General features: G+C 41.2%; 2 protein-coding genes across 4 annotated transcripts in view; one reads left to right on the forward strand and one right to left on the reverse strand.

Annotated features, from left to right (window-relative positions):
- The window catches only part of LOC126636298 (ethanolaminephosphotransferase 1-like), a 60,353-nt gene extending 46,274 nt beyond the window's left edge, over positions 1 to 14,079 (forward strand). The window contains exons 7-10 of the mRNA XM_050308324.1: positions 2,212 to 2,260; positions 4,387 to 4,567; positions 8,446 to 8,628; positions 9,730 to 14,079. Of these exons, the coding sequence (XP_050164281.1) occupies positions 2,212 to 2,260; positions 4,387 to 4,567; positions 8,446 to 8,628; positions 9,730 to 9,795 (479 nt within the window). The 3' untranslated portion in view covers positions 9,796 to 14,079. The remainder of the gene's footprint in view (positions 1 to 2,211; positions 2,261 to 4,386; positions 4,568 to 8,445; positions 8,629 to 9,729) is intronic.
- Positions 14,003 to 19,641, reverse strand: part of MAPRE2 (microtubule associated protein RP/EB family member 2) — a 99,899-nt gene continuing 94,260 nt past the window's right edge. For all 3 annotated transcript variants that reach the window (XM_050308349.1, XM_050308338.1, XM_050308359.1), the window contains one exon: positions 14,003 to 16,126. In XM_050308349.1, coding sequence (XP_050164306.1) covers positions 16,055 to 16,126 — 72 coding nt within the window. In that variant the 3' untranslated portion in view covers positions 14,003 to 16,054. The remainder of the gene's footprint in view (positions 16,127 to 19,641) is intronic.

The following is a 19,641-nucleotide window of genomic DNA, read 5'->3' on the forward strand; positions in this document are numbered from 1 at the left end:
CAACATGTTGTAGGAAATGATGGAATTTTGAAAATCCCCTAAGAAACAGGGGAACACCCTTTGCTTTCCTTGCTGCATCCTCAGCTCTCCCTCTGCTAAAAGCAAAGCTGTGTTAAAATACAGGGGAGTAACTGGTGGAACTGCCCCATTTGGAAAGTGGCTTTTAGCTAGCTGGGGGACTGTTTGTGGTCAGTGTGTTATTTCTAACTAAAATGGCACTTCATAAAAATAACAAATTGTTGGCAACCGTTGCTCTTTGAATTCTATTTCTAGTTCTAGTCTCTATTTCTGTTCCTCTTGGTTGCTTTTCTCCTAACAAATCAAACTTCAGGATTGCAGCAGGAAATTTAGATTTAACCTCAAGAGTCAATGTTTTGTCTCATGTCTGCTCTAATGCGATACAGATGTTGGAACTGCTGTACGTAACTCAAGATTTTTTTGAACTAGCCCTCCCTGCCTAATAGAAAACATAGCTAACTGGAGTGCACATTAAACACAGATCACTCTGAAGGCACTAAACCTGTGAATTTTAGAAATACATCGACAAAATAAATGGGATATTACTTCAGTTGCACATCCTTCAGCTGTTTGATAGGGAGTTTTTACCACAGTAAAGAAGCAGAGCTCTTTATCTTACTTGTTATAAAAAGCAAAAACAAAGAAGTAAGCATGAAAAAAAATGCAATACCTGAAATTATTTACAGGCTGGATATTCTTTTTTTCCTGTTCTTTGTTCCCTTCTCTTTAAAAGATAAGCAGCAAGACTGGACAGACAGATTATCTATTGCATCCCTTTTTACTTCTTCAACAATCCTGATCTCCACTATTCTCGGTTTTTTTTAGTTTTCCTTCTCTTGAGTTACCACTGAGTGGCCAGAGCGTGCTAAACGTTTGGGTATGTCTTTGATGAGGACTGAACAGTAAACACTGACATTTCTCAAGACTCTGCTATGCCACGTTAACCCCAGTATAAAGTCATCTGAAATCAGCTCTTTCCTCTATTTATTAATTCTTTTTTCCCCCCTTACTTCTAATAATTATATTAAAGTTTTCTACTTTTCTGTACAAACAGTACCCTGTGTTTCTTAAATGAGGTGTTTGGTTTTTTTTTTTAGAGTAATACCAGAAGGTTTAGCACATCAGAGTGCTTTTCTTGCTCATAACCAAACAGGAATTATGTATTAATTTAGTGCAGTAAACCTAATCCTCATGCCTTATAATATATGAAATGTGCTACCTAGAGCAATGTCCAAGCAGTAAATAGACCAGGGAAAAGCCCTCAATACACAGAAAGGGGTGGTGGTGGGAAAACAAACCCAAGAGCTCTACAAGGAAATACAGAGATTAAAGAAGTCTTATATATATTTTCACCTAGTTAGGATGACTGATATAGTGGCTTTTTTTGTTCGAATCTCAAACTTCTACTTCTTGCTGGAGTCTTCTTTGACCCTTGGGTGGACTGATGTGTTTTGGATGTGGGTGTTGGTAGAGGGGGTACAACAGGGTCTTCAGGCAGCTCTGGGGCTGCTGGCAGCTGTGTTGATACTACCAGGAGCAGTGCAGACAGACTCAGCACTAGCAAAGATGAACTTGTGCTTTGGGAGTTAAAGCTGAGCTCCAGAAAGATCACACCTCTATTAAAAAAAAAAAAAAAAATAGTAAAAAACCCTCACTCATTCAAATGATGGACATATCATGAAAATTAATTCATTTTAGCTATTGCATCAGCAAAACAGATCATTAGTTTACCCTTAATATAATGAACGATAAACACGTTTTTCCCCAGTAATGTAAACAGCACTGTTTGAGGTTAATTGTCTTTCTGTATTCCACTGGAAGGCTTTTGGTGTCAGACTTGGGGTTTTTTTCTACGTAGACAGCAGCTCATGCAAAATACGGCTGTCCAGCAGAGAAACCTGTATGAAAAATAATTGGTCCTACCTATTAGCTACATCAGAATTTTTAAAATCCTTTCTGTTCTTGTCACTTGTTATACAAGAAAGTCTGTATCAGCAACTATTTCTAGCAGCTAACTTCTGCAAAAATGAGGAAGGCTTTATTATTGCCAAAAGCTTCCAAATTCAGTTTGTATCCTTTGATGAGTACAGGAATGCTGAGTCATTTTTTAAATAGCAGATTAGCTCTGTTATCATATGAGAAAACTCTGAGGTCATCAGTGTAGCATTACATATTAATCTCTTTCTCTTCCAGGCTTCAGTTTATTTCTTTCATTTCCACAAACACTATACAATATTCACAGGTAAGTTAATTAACATTAAGTAAGTTCTATTCCCTCGCATTTAATTATGTATATTTAAGGGTTTCCTCAATTAGAAATAAATTTTGTGCTTAAAGTAGCCTAGCTCCTTTATCCAGATGCTGATAACATAGTAAAAGATTTTTCTGGTCAGTTTTCAGAATCTGACTGGTTTCTTTTCCATGTTTACAGCTCTCCCCTTTTCCTTTCACTTGCCATTCTCCAGGCAGTCTCACAGTGGTCCTGCACAGTAAACTGATAAAAGCTGGTTACAAACATTGTGTTTTATTTGCAATCAAATGTGATTTGTAACTTCTGCCTGCACTAAGTAAAATTCTGTAGCTGATCATCCTACACACAGTGAAGTATTTCACTGTCTTCCAGGTCCTTCTGCAAAACTCTCCTCTGTATGAAGTCTGCAGATAATTGCTATCAGATATAAGCTAGGCAGGTGGCAAGCTGTGATTACATCTAAGAGCTGGCTTGCTCCACCTAGGAGTTTCATCCAGAGTTTATACTCTGATGGCCTATTTTTATTAATGCAGCCTGCCTTCTACTAGTGTTTGATGGCTCATTTCACTCATTTGTCACTTGAGGTCTCTCAGGTCCTAAGTGTCCTGGAGGAGGGACTGTCACTGCCCATCTTCAGGAATTAGTGGAAATTAATACTAACATTTAAATTTTGAAGAGACTATAACACAATATCTCATTGTTCCTACACAGCCCTTTTCGAGTTGCAGTACTCAGTGTAGTTAATAGAAGCATGAACAGCCCCGAGTTTGAGGCAGGAAGAATGGGGAGTCAAGAGATGTGGGGCAGGAAAAGCTGAGGACTTGCAGTAAAGCTGGGCTATGGGGCAGGGGACTGGGAACCAGTGGGGCAAGGGACTCTGGTTTGAGAACAACTCAGTGAAGGAGGGAAGCACCTTGTGCATGTCAGCCCCTGGCAGTAGCAGCATTTGCCCCAATGAATATTTCGCTTTTGTTTTCCTTCCTTTCATGTCATGACTTTTGTTTAGTGTTTTCTTTTTCAAGTCATCATTTGACACGGTTCCTCTCAAGCCTTCCAGTGGGTTTATCATTCCTCTCAACAGAATGGCACAGTCATTTTACAAATCCAGTCAGGTTTGCTTGAAGAATGCACATACAAGCTCTTTGATGATGAGTTTTCCAATCATCTCCTCTCTTTCTTCATCCCGATGCCTGTTCTCAGTTTTATTTTAGGAGAAGAGTATTCCTTTTTGGCATGAGAAAGATATTTCTTGGATTTTTGTCTAGCTGTTTCTATAAATACATATGTTCAGAGATTTTAAGCAGGACATTTCCCAGTACACTTCAAACACAGAATTGCTCTTCTGAACTAGTGGTATGAAGGAATAATTTAATGGTAGTAAACTTAATGGTAGTAAATTTTACTTTAGTAAATTAAACCTCCTACTCCTTTTATAACCTCAGAATGAGGTTTGCCTGAGTGAGAAAGATGCAAGATACAGGTAAAAGCTGTTGACCTTACAGTTACCATTTTCCTAAATTACATAAAATGCAGTCATTTACTGCCTTTAATAGCACCACCTTTAAAAGCCAGCTTAAAGTATCCAAGAAAACACAATGCATCATTAATTTTCCTGTACTCTAATTAGCCAAAAAAGCCTCCCCTTTAGGCTGTACTTTGACAGTGGTACAGTATTGTCTAGCAGACTAGACCTAAACAACAGCAATACCTGCCAGCCGTGTGCTTGACTGTGCTGCCACTGAAAACATGGGGCGTATTGACTGAAACAATTCCATGTCTCATGTTATAAGTTTCATCCTCTTTTGTGAATTCATGGCATGCCTGTACACTTGAGAGTACTGCAGCTCACTTCATGAGAGCTCAGTGGTCCATTGCCAGGCAATGGTGAGCAGGTAAAGCTGACCAGGAGCTATGTGAATAATTTAGAATTTAACCCCAGAAATAAATGTTACTTGGGCATACTACAGTTTCTTGAAAAATGTCTGCACATTTGCACAGGCAGCTGTGTTGCAAGATGAACTCCTGGGCTGAGTTTGAAGTTACTGTGTGGAAATAGAATGCATAAATTTTCTTAATCCAATTTCTTAAATCCATAAAATTATTGTATTTACTTACAGAGCACATTTAAAGAAAACACTGAAGAATGATTCCCTGTATGAAGGACTCCTACCTCTTGTGTCACCTCTGTTGCTGTTCGTTCTTCTTACAGTCTGGGTGGTTTTATCTCCAAGCAACATATTAGCAAAGCAACCAAGACTGTTTTTATGGATGGTTGGGGTTGCTTTCTCCAACGTTATTGTAAGTATACTTGAGGTGAGATATTATTTAGAGATAGTTTATTTAGAGATAGCATTTTATTTTTATGTGAATAAACAGAAGGGGACAGAAAATATAGCGAAAATCAGCAGAGTCACTCAGTTCTTCTGCCTCTGTGTTGTGCTCTGTCATATAAAAATACACCATAACACTTGTCTGGACTAGGGACACTTACAGTACTGAAATACCTACTCTGCCACAGCATAACACTTTTATGAGGGTTCTCGGATTTTTTTGTTTTGTTTTGCTTTGGGTTTTTTTGCGGTTTGGTTTTTTTTTTTTTTTGAGGGTTTATGAAAGCCCCAGGGAGGCTTTACTTCAGAAATACAGTCAAAACAGGTACAGATTTACTAGCAAGAGTAGAGGTGCTGTGGCTTTCCCTTGCTCTTGTGCCCATTAGTGTTGTACATGTATTCCTGTATCCTGCAGTTCAGCTGATCCTACATTTTCCCTTCACTGCTTAGAGTAAGGCCATACCATTGACAGCATGTTTTAGGGAAAGATGTGAAGGGATGTAGTGGCCTCGTTGATGGCTCTCTGCCCACAAATTAGTTTCTCCCATACCACATCATTGTGACCAGTTTCCCCCCTTTAATGCCTGTGAGGCAACATAAACCTCCGTGAAGTACCAGCCCGGGCAGCCAGACAGTGGTGCTGAGCACTGCAGGTAACCCAGAGCTTTCTTCTCTGGAGGAAGCCCTTTGCCTCTCTTCTTGCCAGGAGAGTAGCCAAGCAGAAAGGTGTTCCTCCATTTAAGCTAAAAATACCCTAGAGGATAGTGCCTAGTGTCATCTTAGGAAAATAGTCTCCAACACCATCTAAAACTGTGTCACTGAGCAATGCTACATCTGATTTAAAAAGTGAAAGGCTTGAAGTGCCTTGCATTATGAGAGAGATCTTAAAAAATGTGGGATTTTAAAAGAGAAAGCATAATGCCTCTATAAACTTGTATTCAGGAATGGGAAAGAAATCATAATTGTAATGTTCGTTAGGTGTATCCTATAAATGTATGTTTCTGAGGGTCACAGATCAAACAGTTCCATCTTAAGGACTTAATCTCATGAAAAGGAGGTTATTTTCAGATGTGTTAAGTTTTATTGTATGCATTCTTCATTACCTAATCTACCCCTTTTTCTTAAAAGAATAGCATAGATTCCAAAATAAGAAATAAAATTATTTCATGCCAGTAGGGAAAATGCTTTCAGAGTCTGACAGATGGCAGTTTCTGCACATACATCTTAACCAACCAAGAGTGATTGTGGCAGGATGCTTGCAGAAGAAAAACAGCAAGGCAAACCAAAAGTTTCTTTATAGACTGCAGTTTGTCAGACATCAAGTGCAATATATATTCTTCAGGCCTTGTTTTTTCTGTTCCCAAAACACATACTGCAGTGTCGGAGGCTCACGTGAATTAAAAATGTATGCATGTTAGATGAAATTTTTAACATTTTAAAAGCAAGCATTAAAAATGTATGGGTGTTAGTTGGAAATTATAACATCTTAAAGCTGAAAAACAAGCCTGTATTTCCTTTCACCTCCACTGGTCCCTTATACACACTTTTCTTCCAGCATCAGAGTAAGGCTTGTCATGGCAATACTTTTCTTCTCCTTGATAGCCTGACACACTGGGTTTCCATTATCTGCTCTGTAGACCACAAACTGCAGCCCACGTTTCTCTACCTGCCAGTATCTTGAACTTCTCATGCCTTTGACAACATATTTGGTCACCCAGCAGATTCCCTAAGCTAAAAGCCTGGTCTCAGACTTGGTCTCGCAGCCATGCAGTGTCAGGGCAAGTAGGGAGCAGGCAGAAAGCAGGGCTGTATCCAGCATTTTTGGCTAAACTAAGGAAGTAAGTCCTCCTAGGCCTAAAAAAGGAAAGCTGCTTACCCGTGAGAGAAGCACTTCTTTTCCCAGTCCCCACAGCTGGCAGTGGGACTGCCTGTGGATTGACTACCCCTCTTGCTGGGAAGCTGACCTGGCTTTGGTATTTGTTCATACGGCAAGTGTCACAAGTATCCAGGTGTGAGCAAACCACCCCAGAGCACAGCTGCCACAGCTCCCATGTAGGAAGCCCTCAGAGGCACGTATTTGAGTCCAGGAGGAGTGATGGAGTGGGTAAGTCCCACGCAGGGGAGCTGAGCCATCCCCATGGCAGGAGTGCAGTGGCTGATGTGGTGGCTTGCCATGATGAGCTAGAGCAGCTCAGACTCATGAGGTGCTTCTTGAGGAACCTTCCAGGGAAAATGGTAAGGGAGAAGACATTAAGGCCCTACTCAAACCACAGTTTCCTAGAGGATTAACTTCAGCAGGGCCAGGGAAGCGTTGGAAGGCATAGGTGAGGGGGATGGAAAAGCACAGGGCGCTGTCCCTTACCTCTTCTTTCCCATTTCCCTATCCAGACACCAGTGCCTTCATCTCCTAATGCTGTTTTTGCCTCACTTGTAGTGTCAGTCAGTGCTTCAGGACCAAGGGAAAAAAGGAATTGAGGGAGGATCGGAGAGCGTAGTCCATTTTGCAGTCCTGTGATACACTGAAGGTGAATTGCTCCAAATATTAATAAGCAATCTTTATGAAAAAGCCAGTACTGTACTTAACATGATATAATAATGGTTTAAAACACTGTAAAATTCAACCTCTGGACAGGTGCAATTATTTAGAAGAAAAATTATAGCATATAGATTGCTTTAGCAATTTCTTATACCCTCTGGAATGATTCCCAAAGGACCCATAAAACTAGTGGTATTAAAAAAATTCACAATCAATACTGAGAATGCATTGTAAGTGAAAATATTAGCCTTAGGTACAAATGCTTACTTCTTCTGTTATTGAAAGTTAATTGTTTTTTCATGGTTTATTTTTGCATTCTTCAGCTTCCACAGAACAGGCAGTAAAGCCAGTATTTTTTCCCTATGATCAGACTCCTACTGCTGCTGTCATAAGATTTCAGGCACTGCACAGGGAATGAGTTTTTCATTCTTCTACTGTTTTCAGGATACATAAAATCTATTTTTAGCCACATTTCAATTTTGAGTGAAACTTAAATCAGTAAAATATTTCAGATGTGCCTAAATTCCTTTTTATTTTTGTAAAGGGCATGGTGTATGTGAGACACATTTCTTAAGGAGCCTAAATTAGGCGAAACACTTCGGTGTGCTTAACGGGTTTTAAAATGCTGAACTTCAAGTGAGTTCATCTCATTAGGTTTCAAGAACTCAGTAGAATTAAGCTAATTGCTTTCAGTTAAATCATGCACCATATACTCATTTTTTTCCCTCATTCTGAGCGGGATCCCTTTCTCTGGGCCCCCAACTACATCTCCGGGAAATCCACTGCCATGACTGAGCCAAGAAAATGGTGTTTTAGTACATGAAGGAGTGCTAGAAAAGAAAAACAGGATTTGGAAGTGTCATCTATTGTATTCCCTCCCTTCCATACAATGAACCAGAAGACATTTCTGTCACGCCACGTGATTAAAATACCATTACACTCTCCCAGTGATTAAGTTAAGTGGTGGCACATTTGATTTGGGATCACAACTTCAGGAGCCCCTGTAATAGCGTAAGATGGCAAACAAACTTCCCTTTTGTGAAGATGTGCTTCGCCTTATAAAGCGTGTCAAAATGCTGTCTCCAGAAAAGTATGTATTTTAAATGACTTCTAATAATGTCCTTTAGGACATTTGTGAGGGCACAAAGATGCACCTATAGTAATCTTCTCACCAGAAACAAGCCCCATTTTGAACTCTAGCCTTGTTTTCCCCTCATCCAAAGCAACCCACAGAGAAAATGGATGTGCTTTTACTTGGTCCCCCAGGGGCTGACCCAGCGCTTCTCACCTGGCCCCTTCTGCTCCAACAGTGCAAGGTGATCATCTGCCAGATGAGCGGCACCCGGCCGGAGCTTTTCCACTGGTTCCTGTTCCCGCTGGCGCTGGTGGTGTACGCAGCCATCTCCGGGCTGCTGGGCTGGATGGAAGAAGCTGTTCTTGCCGTGTTCACCGCCCTGGTCACAGCCGCCCACGTGCACTACGGGGTCTGCGTGGTGAGCGGGTGCCTCCGAAGCAGCCATGGAAGAGCTGCCCCGGGGCGGGCAGGAAGATGGGGGCTGGGAACGGTTTCTAGATGGGGCAGGGTCCAGGAGTCTGAAAGGTCAATTAGGGGTTTTTTGTGTTTTGTTTTGTTTTGGTTTTTTTAATTTAGTCTAAAGTTAAAAAAAAAAAAGTCAGTTTATTACAGGCAGTGCCTTTTTGCAACAACTTCAGTGACTTGAATTGTTCCAATGTACCAAAGCAGTTTTCGCTTTAAACCCATCACAATCAGAATATTTATGGACTGGGTTTATGTAGCAGCTGACCAATGTGGCATGAACACTCCCACTCCTTTTTTTGGCCTTTCTTTTTCCTGAGGTTACCTGACTGAAAAACTAGAGAGGTAAAATGCAAAGTGCCATGGATAGAATTAATAAAATAAGGCCAACTTTGCTTTGAATTTGCTGACAAAATAGCTAGTCTTCCAGTTCATTCAGTCTTACCAGTGCATTTTTGTGTCTGCTAGATCTCAGACTCATCCTTTATTGTCATCTGAATTACTGCTTAAATTCATTTTTACTTTGTTGATGCCCTCTTTTCTAAATTGTCAAATAATGCATTAGCAAGTGTTTTCATGGGCATTTGCTTTTAGATAAAACACCTAGCATAGCAAAAATCTCATTTCAGAGGGAGTTGTTCAGCATTCTTCAATTTAAGACACACCATTGGGATGTAAGGATTTTCTTTGAAAGAAGACTTGTCAACAGACATTGGTGTCATAGTAGAGTCTACGCCAGCATCAGTATGGGCCAAATGGTGAGGGTCAAAACAGAAATACCTGATCAACGTTCACTGTTGACTGAGAGGGCCCAGCTTCAGTTTATGCCATCTGTGAATCTGGTCTGTAGCAATTTAACTTCCCATCAGTGTGATGCAAGAGGAATGTAAGAACAGCTCTCTTGCTTGAATACTTGCAGGTCTCTGTGTACTTGTAGGTCCCCAAGTACATGAGGCCTGTGGTTGGGTCCTCCCCCCTCTGCCTGGGAAAGGAGAGGCACTTTGTGTGTGTGAAGCACGTACAAAACAGGCTGCTAATCTCCATAATTTCTCTTTAGGGTAGGCAGCTGAGTGAGCACTTGAACATTTACATCTTTTCCCTGAAGAAACGCGCCCAAGAGTGAACACCTGCACTATGATCAGACTGTAACACTGACGTGGAGATCCGCAACTCTTCTGATGTGACAAACAGTTGGAATTAATCTGATTAAAATAACCAAAGAATAGAACAGTACAGATATCTGAACCACTACGACAATGAGCTATGCAGCAAGATGTTTCATCTCAGAGGAAGATTCCTGTCCAGCAGAGAAGTGTTTACCAAGTTGTTCTGCTGCTAACATTTATTCTCTTCTAATGCAAATGCTGTGTTACTGGCCTCTCTGAAGCTTTGGTCTTCTTCCTCCTTGCCATTTTGTCCAAAGTCCTGGAGAAATTCATGCCAGGTTACATAAGCTTCGTGGTGGTTTATAACCAGCACTGATTTTGAACAGCCTAGTCACCAGTGGGACCCCAGCAGTGCAAACACTCCCCTGTATGTCCTTCTCACTCAGACATCTGTGCCTGCTTCATTTTCCATAATTACTTTCTCACAACTCATTTCTTCCATACAACCTCCTGAAAGGCTTATGCACATTCAGTCTTTTCCTTACCTCAAATGAATGTGTGAAGACAAGAGAATGAGCTGAGAAAGCTATGGGTACAGTAAAGTGTTTTTGAAATGTACGGGTTTTTTTCTCATTCTCAGCATTAAGATGAGTCTCAGCTGACCTGTATCTGTCAGAAATGCAGGCTCTGACCAGCAGCAGCTGACCTTTGGATTTATTTTCTAGGCAGTAACAAGCACATTGTTGATATTTCAGTTAGCAACGAGCAATATACTCTACAAAGGTAACCAGCAGAAAATAAATTTGGCCAGCAGACCTTCAAAGATTCACACATTTCACTGCAAAACTAGTTTAAGTGAAACATCATGTATGAGTGCAAAATGCAAAACAAACCACTATTTGCCTGTGTGCTCGAAGCAAATTCTTGTGAGTTTAGAAAACGACAAAAAAAGAACAAACAAGAAAAGCTTCCCCCCCCCCAAACATTACACATTTGCATGCAGATGTAAACTGCTCACTTCATCTATAATACACGTAGGTTTTGGCATGCCTTGGAGGAAGGAGTAAGAATTGGAGTTTCATCCCTTTTCATATGCTGCCCTAGCCAGAGGGACTTTGTGGTCTTGAAGCACTAATGAAACAATCTGTCCACTTCCCCAAGGTAAGCATGAGATTGCGTTTCTTGCACAGAGGGATGGGGTTGACAGACTGGCACATTCATTAACTATTTCACTTGCCAGAAGCCAGGCAAAAGCACAACTGTTGTACCTGGCAGCCGTTCCTGCAGGTACCAGGGGACAGGCCTGCACATCAGCTTCCTCTCATCACAAAGCAGAAACCCACAGTGACTGGGAAGGTTTCTGGTGGTGTGAAAGTACACACGTTCCTTCCACCTACGAAACGAGCATGTTGAGGGTCCCACCCCACAAATGAACATGAGACTGCAGTCACAGTTCAAGCAGCCTAAGGTTTGAGTTAGGCAGAGGGGTGTGGTCATCCTGTTAATGCTCAGTCAGAGGTTTTTCCAAGAGCCCTCCTGCAGGGAAGGGAGGCTCCCAAGCCCTTTGGTACTACTGTGGTCCAGCTCCAAGAGACATCTCCCAGCCTTCCTTCCCAATGGTGTGGTAGACATGCCCCCATCCTGCATGATGCCCAGGGAATGTGGGGTGTCCACCAAGGCACTCCCTAAGGACTCTCTCAGAATTAAGTCTGAAGGCTGTTTAATTAATGAGGCTTGCTAAAAAAGGCAGTTTGTGTTGAAGGGGAATGACAAGTTTGATGATGTTGCATGATGTTGTTGCAAGCAGTCTCAATGTTTGATGAAGTTAAACACTACGTCCAATACCAGAGACACTGCCACGAAAGTCTCACTTACTTTATACAGGCAGTTTATATTTCAGCCTTCCATCACAAGTGTCTGGAGGAAGTTCTGACGAGAAAAGAATTAGAATACAATAAACAAAGTTACCTCCAAATTGGTTGTACTGGAGAAACTCTGTGGACAGGCTTCCCTTTTCCATCTGTCTTGCACTTAATTAGGAAACAGCTGGAAATAAGGGTCACAGAAGCAGCACAATTTGATGCACTGTAATGGAGTATTTTGAAATATTCATTAAATGAAATTACAAAACTTGAACTACCACAACCTGGCTGCACTTGTACCTTTCTAAAGAGAAATACAGCATCAGTTTTAAAAGACATTAAGCTCTGGCCAGCTTTTCCACCTTCTATATGAAAACATGGCAAATAATTTTATTTTTCCTTTTTAAAGCAGCTTGTCACTACAATCTCTATAAAGACAAGTATAAAAAGAAATCATGTATTGCACAGTGTATATTTTGAGTTTTTAGCCATCCTAGATGGTAACTGATTCAATGAACAGGAATTAAAATGCTTTGCACACAGGGTGGTACGGTCACAGATTTATTTTGCCAAGTCAGATAACTATGTAGATGACCTAATAGTCTTAACAAATATTTTTTTTGTTGTCATTGCAACATTATGGCAGAAAGTTTTCAACTATTTGAACTGGAAAACAGGTACCTTTTTTATGCTTTTGAACATTTGCACTAGCCCCAAGACGTGCCTCCCCACCAAGTCTTACAAAAAGCATCTCAAAAGAGCAGCTCTCCCAGGTTTGAATGCCTGGGTTGGAAATGGGCACCTCCAGTCCCTGCTTCATCCTACCTTCTTTATTAGAAACCTTCCCTGAGTGGGGCTAAGCAAAGGTTTGGCCTCAATTCCAGGGATACCTGATAGCAGCGGGGCCCAGGCTGGTGGCACACAACCATGGCACGAAGGGGCCCTGAGCCAAGGCTCGAAGCCTTGGAGATTGAGCAGCAACTACTGCGGCAACATTGCTCGTGCTACAGAAGATCAGAGCAGTGAGAACTACAATGAAGCTTCCCCCCTTTTATTCCCAAAAGCCTAATACTTTAACCTGAAACGCAGCCAGCTTTTAGGTACTGCACTGAAGATTCATCCCTGAATACTTGGCCACTGCAGGAAGGTCCACTGGGAGTTTCAGTGCCCTTGCTGTAGTACTCTCTTCGCCTCCTGGCTGCTGCCAGTTTTGCTGTTGTATCAAAACTGATACACAAGAGATCTAATACTCCGAAATCCAAAAGCAGTTACCATAAAGAAGAATGTGCTGTTTACATGCACAGGCATACATGCATTTTCTTTTTTTGATTTATAGGAGGCAATACAGTTGCTGAGCGAAACAGATGCTACCCACACACAGAGGATAAGTGAACTTTTGGTTTTTTAAAGCAGCTGCCTTTTTCATCCTGCTCCCATATGCAGTCCCTGATGAATCAAAAATATGTATTTTATCCAGAGAAGTATTATTTTAGAATGTTCTGAATAGTCTCTAGAGCTAGACAGATTTTAACATATATTTTTTTATTAAATATGTAAAAAGATAAACGCAAGTCAAGTTATTCACATATTCAGACAAAAATCTACTCTATCATGCGACAATTTGTGGATAATGTAAAATGACTGATACATCTGAATAAGACTTTTTTTGTATCTATTATGCCATTACTTATCTATTTATAATTAACAATACATATGTTTACATTCCTTTCAGTTTACATTTAATATATAACCAAAGCTTTATGGTGTGCTATTTAGTAAAGGTAATTACAAATGCATATTAAAACCATAACAGAAGAATGGGTTACTCACAGGGGGTGGGGGGAGAAGGACAACTCTTTCCCCTTTCAGAACACTGCTCTCCCCTCAGCACAGCCAAATTTCTAGTGCCCCCAAGGTATTTCACTGCCCCTACATCAGTCACTCCCCCCTTGATACAAGCAGTGAGAGGGCTATGGTCCTCAGATTAGAAACAGGATACGAGGAATTTTCAGGAAATTAAGTGCAGCTTTTTTAATTTTTTTTTTTAATTTTTTTTTTTTTTTTTAAGTATGTGCTTCAAAAGAGAGAAAAGGAGACAGGCACAACAGCCTGGCTATGAATCGTCCAGGGAGCTCAGCAACCCCAACCATTTGCATCTTTACAAAAATGTTTTCCCGTGAAGTGCTCTCCATGCATCTGCTCAAGTATTAGCAGAAGGATGAATGGCAGTAAGCAGAGATTGATGCTGATGAAACTAAGTTTATAGCCTGATCCCAAACTCCTTGCCCCATCAGAGATCCCATATAGGTTAGAGGACATTCTGGAATCTGGAAAAAAAATTAGTAACTGCTCTTCAACAGTATTATGAAGAACTACCATTTATTACAATGACAATTGTAATAAGTACATATGTTCTAATAAACACAAATACAACAAAAATGACAATTCCCCCATTTGTGGTGATTCTTGGAAATACTTATTTTGGAATATGCACATTTTTTAAATAATTAAACCAGACCTTATTTTCATCCAATTGAAATGGGAGGGGAAAGTGCTGGCCTGCAGGTTGCAGTACTTCGACTTCATCACCGAGTAGGGATGTGAGGTCAATACTGGATGCAGGGCTGGCAAAACTTCAGCCTGCAGGGTCCAGAAACTCTTCTGCTGTGCAGGGGGAGGATCAAGGAACTGGAAATACCTGTTCTAGTGCTTAACAGTATTTTATACATTGTCGGTGGTTTGCAACACAACAGCAGGGTTCTCACATTTAACTAACAGCCACTTAGCTGCAAAAGATTGATTAGGAATGGAAAACTGCATGTGTCATGCGTGTGTGTGCCCAGGGGTTGATTAATTGCAAACCTTTCCATGGAAGCATAAGCTGGGAACTTAACACTTTAGGAGCCTATGAATGTCTAAAATGATTTAGCTGTTCAATAGGCTTTGGAGTTTTTCAGTGAATGCTGACTGGGACGGGATTTGCACATACCTGCTAAATCAGCATAACAATCCCCAGTTCAGAGATCAAGTGAGAAACCAAGAATACCAAGCATTACATAATCAGAGAGACTACAACACACAGTTTTATGAGAAGAACAAGGAATGCTTTATATACTTCAAGATACCGCCGTTTATAAAATACCATCGTTTAGAACACGGTCATGGGACCACACTGGAAGGGAACACTCTCACTGCAGACATCTCCAGGGCCTTGATGAAGGAAGGTCAGTCCAGAGCAGAAGCCCCTCTGTCCCCTCAAGTCAGATGGTCCCCCTCTTATGTGTGCCCTGTCTCCAGGACTCCTCACTGCCTCTCCATGCTTTGGGAGCAGCCTCAAACCCATGAGGCGTCCATCACTCACTTACATAAAGTTTGGGGCGGGGTTCAGGGCTAGCGCTGTTGCTGGTTTTTCCCCATACCTTGCACTAGTGAGAAAATTTCTGTCTTCCATGCTTTTATGGATGGGGCAGTGGAGGGGAGAAAGAAAGCAAAAAGAAATGGCTGGCCTATTTTGTCCTTTTCTGAAGGGTGGGAAGCCAAAAACGATGGCAGAAATCATGTCCTGCAGCTACACTTGTGTCAAGGAGATCTCTCCATCAGCACTGAGTTCTGTGGAGGCAGAGCTGCAGCTGGAGGCTGGGACTGGATTCCTCAGGAAGGAAGAAAAGCTGGGAAATGCCTGTTTACTAGTCAGGAAACTGGGAGGGTTTTCAAAAAACTTAAGTGGATGCCTGTTCCTCCAGAAATAAGCCAAAAAACATACCATGCAGCTTTCTACGAAGCTTTCTAACATAGGGGTTTAAATCTCCCACTGAAACAGATGCTCTTGCCTGTGAAGGCAGGGAAGGAATAAACATGAGCAACATGAGCATTTTCTTCCACAACACACCTCATCGTTATGGCTTGAGTATGACATCCACTGTATCCCTTTATTCCAACTGTTTGACCAAATCCATGCCCCAAGGCAGATGTACTAGAAAACGCGAAAGCACCACAAAGTGAGAAACACAGCTAGTGGTACGGAACTCCTCGCCACACAAAATGCCAATATAAATATGTTAGAACAAGTTACAAGTGTATCATACTTAAGACGAAAAAAAGAAAAAAAAATAAATATATATATTTTTAAAGAGCAGAACAAATCTCAAGCAGCCAAGTGGTGAAGTTGCAGTGATGTACAGTAGGTGATGTAGCCCTACAACCTCTTGGGAAGATACACTGAAAGAGGACGTCTGCAAATGCATCTTGGCAAAGTATTGGTACAGAATGCAGTGGTTGGCTGGCACTCACTATGGTACATAAATGTTAATGGCAGACTGGGAGTGAACTGATTTCAAGTTTGAGGCCGCACATGTTCCATTCTCCAGAAGAAAGTTCTAACACAAAATGAAAATTGTCAGAGATGCTGCGTGAGTCAGTACTCATCCTGCTGCTGGGGCTGTTCATGGACTTGCTCTTCACCTTCATGATCATCTGTGTGGCTCTCCTGTGGGGAGAAAAAGACCCCAGAACATTCTTCAGTAGAAAGCACTCCTCATGTAATCCCACCCCACAGTGCTCACTGCAGCATAAATCTTAAATTACAATTTTCATGCAAGTAAGTACAGAAGGGGCTGTTACCTAAGAAAAGCAGTCTCTTGTAGTATTACACTAAAATGTATTTACTTTACTAAATTTTAATCAAGGCATATACAGTACTGATGTTTCCTTAGAAAAAATGTCAGCTTTCAACATCCCTGAGTGTCATCTGTTCCGGTAAGCGAACATTTTGAATAGTTAAGACAGTGATATGCCAACAGTTAGGCGCTGTATCATACAATCCTGATGTCCTCCCATTTTCAGTTTGTCCAAGGTTTTCTGAACCTGTCTGCTGTAGTTTTCACACAATCTTCCCTCTGGGTTTATACCACTACATGGACATGACACTTGTGCTATCACCTGCTTTAAAAATTAAACACAGCCTCCTTTTTGAGGTCAGACATATTACTTTTCCAAAGTGATACACCCATGCTAACTCAGAAAGACTTGCAAACACTTTTTCTTGGGGAGGTAGGGGAGAAGAGTCCAGTATTCACTGATTTATAAAGCTACTGCTAAAATCACTAATCACTAAATAAGCACTTCCCATTTACAAATCGTTCTTACGCACCAAAGCTGTCCCTCTGAATATACGCTTCCACTGGAAGACAAATCCCTGACTCAAGGAGATATGAGTTCCAAACAACTTCCAAGTTAGAGACAACAGACATAGTATCCTGAGTTGACCTGGATGTTATCTGAGTTCAAAAAGTCTGGCTAACTCTTAGAGCATCCCTTCTGGATTCCCATTAAGCACAGCTGCATTTACAGCTTTCCTCTCAAGTGCTTTCCATTTTTCCACAGCATGGTTCACTGAAAAGATCCCTCTCGCATACTCTCTGCCCTGCATTAGTACTGCTCTGCCGTAGGCAGCTCTGGAGGAAAACACTTTTCCAAGACACTGAGCTGCCATTCAATGCATTCCCAGACCGGCATCTGTGCAGAACTCTCCTGGTTCCCAGCAATTTTTGTTAGAAGCAAGTGGCTTGAACAACAAATTTGAACACTTTGATACTGTTAAGTTTTCATATTTGAGGCAAAAATCAAAAGAAAAGGGAGGCCATGGTTTGAGTTTTTCCACAATAGTCCAGAGCAGCTTATGAAATAAGCTAATTCCTTTCTGGCAATAAAATATTTGTATTTCTAAAGGGCAAGAGCAGGAGAATAAGGTTCCTAATAGTTGCTGATACAACGGAAATAGTCAGCTGTTTACCACGTACAGAAACAGGCCAATTCCAATTGAAAGCAAGCTCCCTATCACTCAGGTACCGTTTTCAGGCAGAAGCCACACATCAGTCAGGACAACTGAAGTTTAGCACCTTCTGGCCCCTTGGGGGGAATGATGCCCTTATTACATACAGTAGGTACATCATGTCAAAACAGCTTTGTGCACAGTACCTAAAAATTGCAACTTCTGTGACGGGCTGCAAGGGTGCAGGACTTGCAGAGAACAGTTTCACAGAGAGGAGCTGGCAGCTGTGAGAACGTGACCCTGCCTTGCGGGGTGAGAAAACTGAAGCTTGTTTAGTGAGCAATGTCACCTTAACCCCATCTATCCTGACCTTCCTTATGTGTTGAAGTGATCTGCTCTGGAACGCACATGTTCCACAGACTCTCTGTATGCCCAGTTTATCTGATACACTTATTAGAAAGCCACTCATGTAGACTTTATAGGTCACATATACATGCTCTCTTTTCATTCATACAATAGGAAAAGCCTCTAACCATGGGAATTGGCTTGGGAATCTACTCCACAGCTCTGAAGAGGAGTGGTGGTTCCTCTCTTGCCAGGTCTACCTTTGATGGAAATAGTGAATCTTATGTGACTCCCTCAGAAGTTGTTCTGAGGCCTGGGATACCTGATTCTCAGTATGTATTAGCTTGTATAAATACATGAAATGGGAAAGACAAGAGTCACCATGCCCAGTTACTTTGGGACTGTGGAATCTCACTGAACAGCATCCCCTAATAAGGAAAGTAGTGAAAGATCTATTTAGAGCATTTATTTCTGGCTTGAGCCACATGACCTTGGTCATCTCTATCACCCATGCTGAGAGGTGCTTTCTTTTGACTCTTAGATCCATCTGCCTCAAACTATTCAGGTGTGCCTGTAGACTTAAGAGCTGACTATGAAAACCAGGTGTTGGGGAGAGTGGCCCCTTTTCCAAAAGTAGCAGCAGAAGAGTATCTGCTAGAGCAGAAAGTTACCAAACTGACTGCATTTCAAGCAATTGCTCTGGGAAACTGAGATATCAAACATAAGCAATTCACCCAAATTCTACACGAACTGAACCAGAACAGTTCACGTAGGAAAGCAAAAGCTTTCCCAAGTTTCTTCTGCTTTATGCCAAGACCCCCATGTCTCTGGGTTCCGTAACTACACACCTAGCCTCTTCTTGTCCATCAGTCTGAAGCTCTTCTGCTGTAATACCATATGACCAAATGCTTTACACACTGAGGTCTTGATGCTGTCTATAGCAGTTGTACCATAAGAATTAGGAGCCACATCTCCTCACCAACCAAATGTAGCCATTTTAGCACTGTTCTCTGTCAACTTTGATGTTTCTGATGAAGAAAGTAAGATTACAAATGAGCAATCTGTAATTAAAAATTACAATGGATTAAGGACTGATCAGTCAAATGTTAAATGACAGTAGCAGATACTACATCCCTCTTGTGTAAGCAGAGATAATGATGAGGTTTAAAACAGAACTGTAACAGTGAAAAGAAAGGGAGCCTCTATGGACAAGGAACCCAAATGGATTGATATTTGTGCTGCCTAAACTCACCAAAATCAAGACCAAAAAAAAAAGAAATTGATCAGTCTTAAACAGCTAGCCCTTAGTGAATGAAACAAAACAGAAGCTGACGAAGTGACAAGATTGAAAATACACTACAAATTGGAATTCTGTAAAAAATAATTACCCAACTCCCCATTCCAAGACATGAACCTGGTAAAAATGTCTTCAGTGCAATACTACGACAATCAAACCTCTGGAGAATGCTTTTTATAGGGACTATACTCTGTACTTGCATTCTGAATAATTCTACACACAATTCACATAAACAGCCTCATGCTGGAGACAGGGAAAGCCAAACTGCTGCTACCAAGGGATTAACCTGCAAAATGATGCAAGATGAAGAATTTAACTTGGGTCAAATTCAGTATAGAGAGAAGAGAGAAAAAAACTCAAAACAGATCTGAAAGGCAAAGCAAGGCAGAGGGTAAGGTCACAACCTAAAAAGTAGGCAGAATCTGAATCAGCACCAAACTAGTCTTTGATTTAGTGCTAATGCACTGGGGTCCTTCCACAGCAAATTACAGTCCGTCTGCTAAGTTGAGGAGACCAATCTTCTACCAAATGGTACAAAAAAATTGTGTGAGGAATGGCCTCTCTATTCCTCTCTGGAGGAGAGTTCTCT

The sequence above is a fragment of the Myiozetetes cayanensis genome, unplaced genomic scaffold, assembly GCF_022539395.1.
Source record: "Myiozetetes cayanensis isolate MyiCay16 unplaced genomic scaffold, myiCay2020 scf1, whole genome shotgun sequence".
NCBI classification, from domain to species: domain Eukaryota; kingdom Metazoa; phylum Chordata; class Aves; order Passeriformes; family Tyrannidae; genus Myiozetetes; species Myiozetetes cayanensis.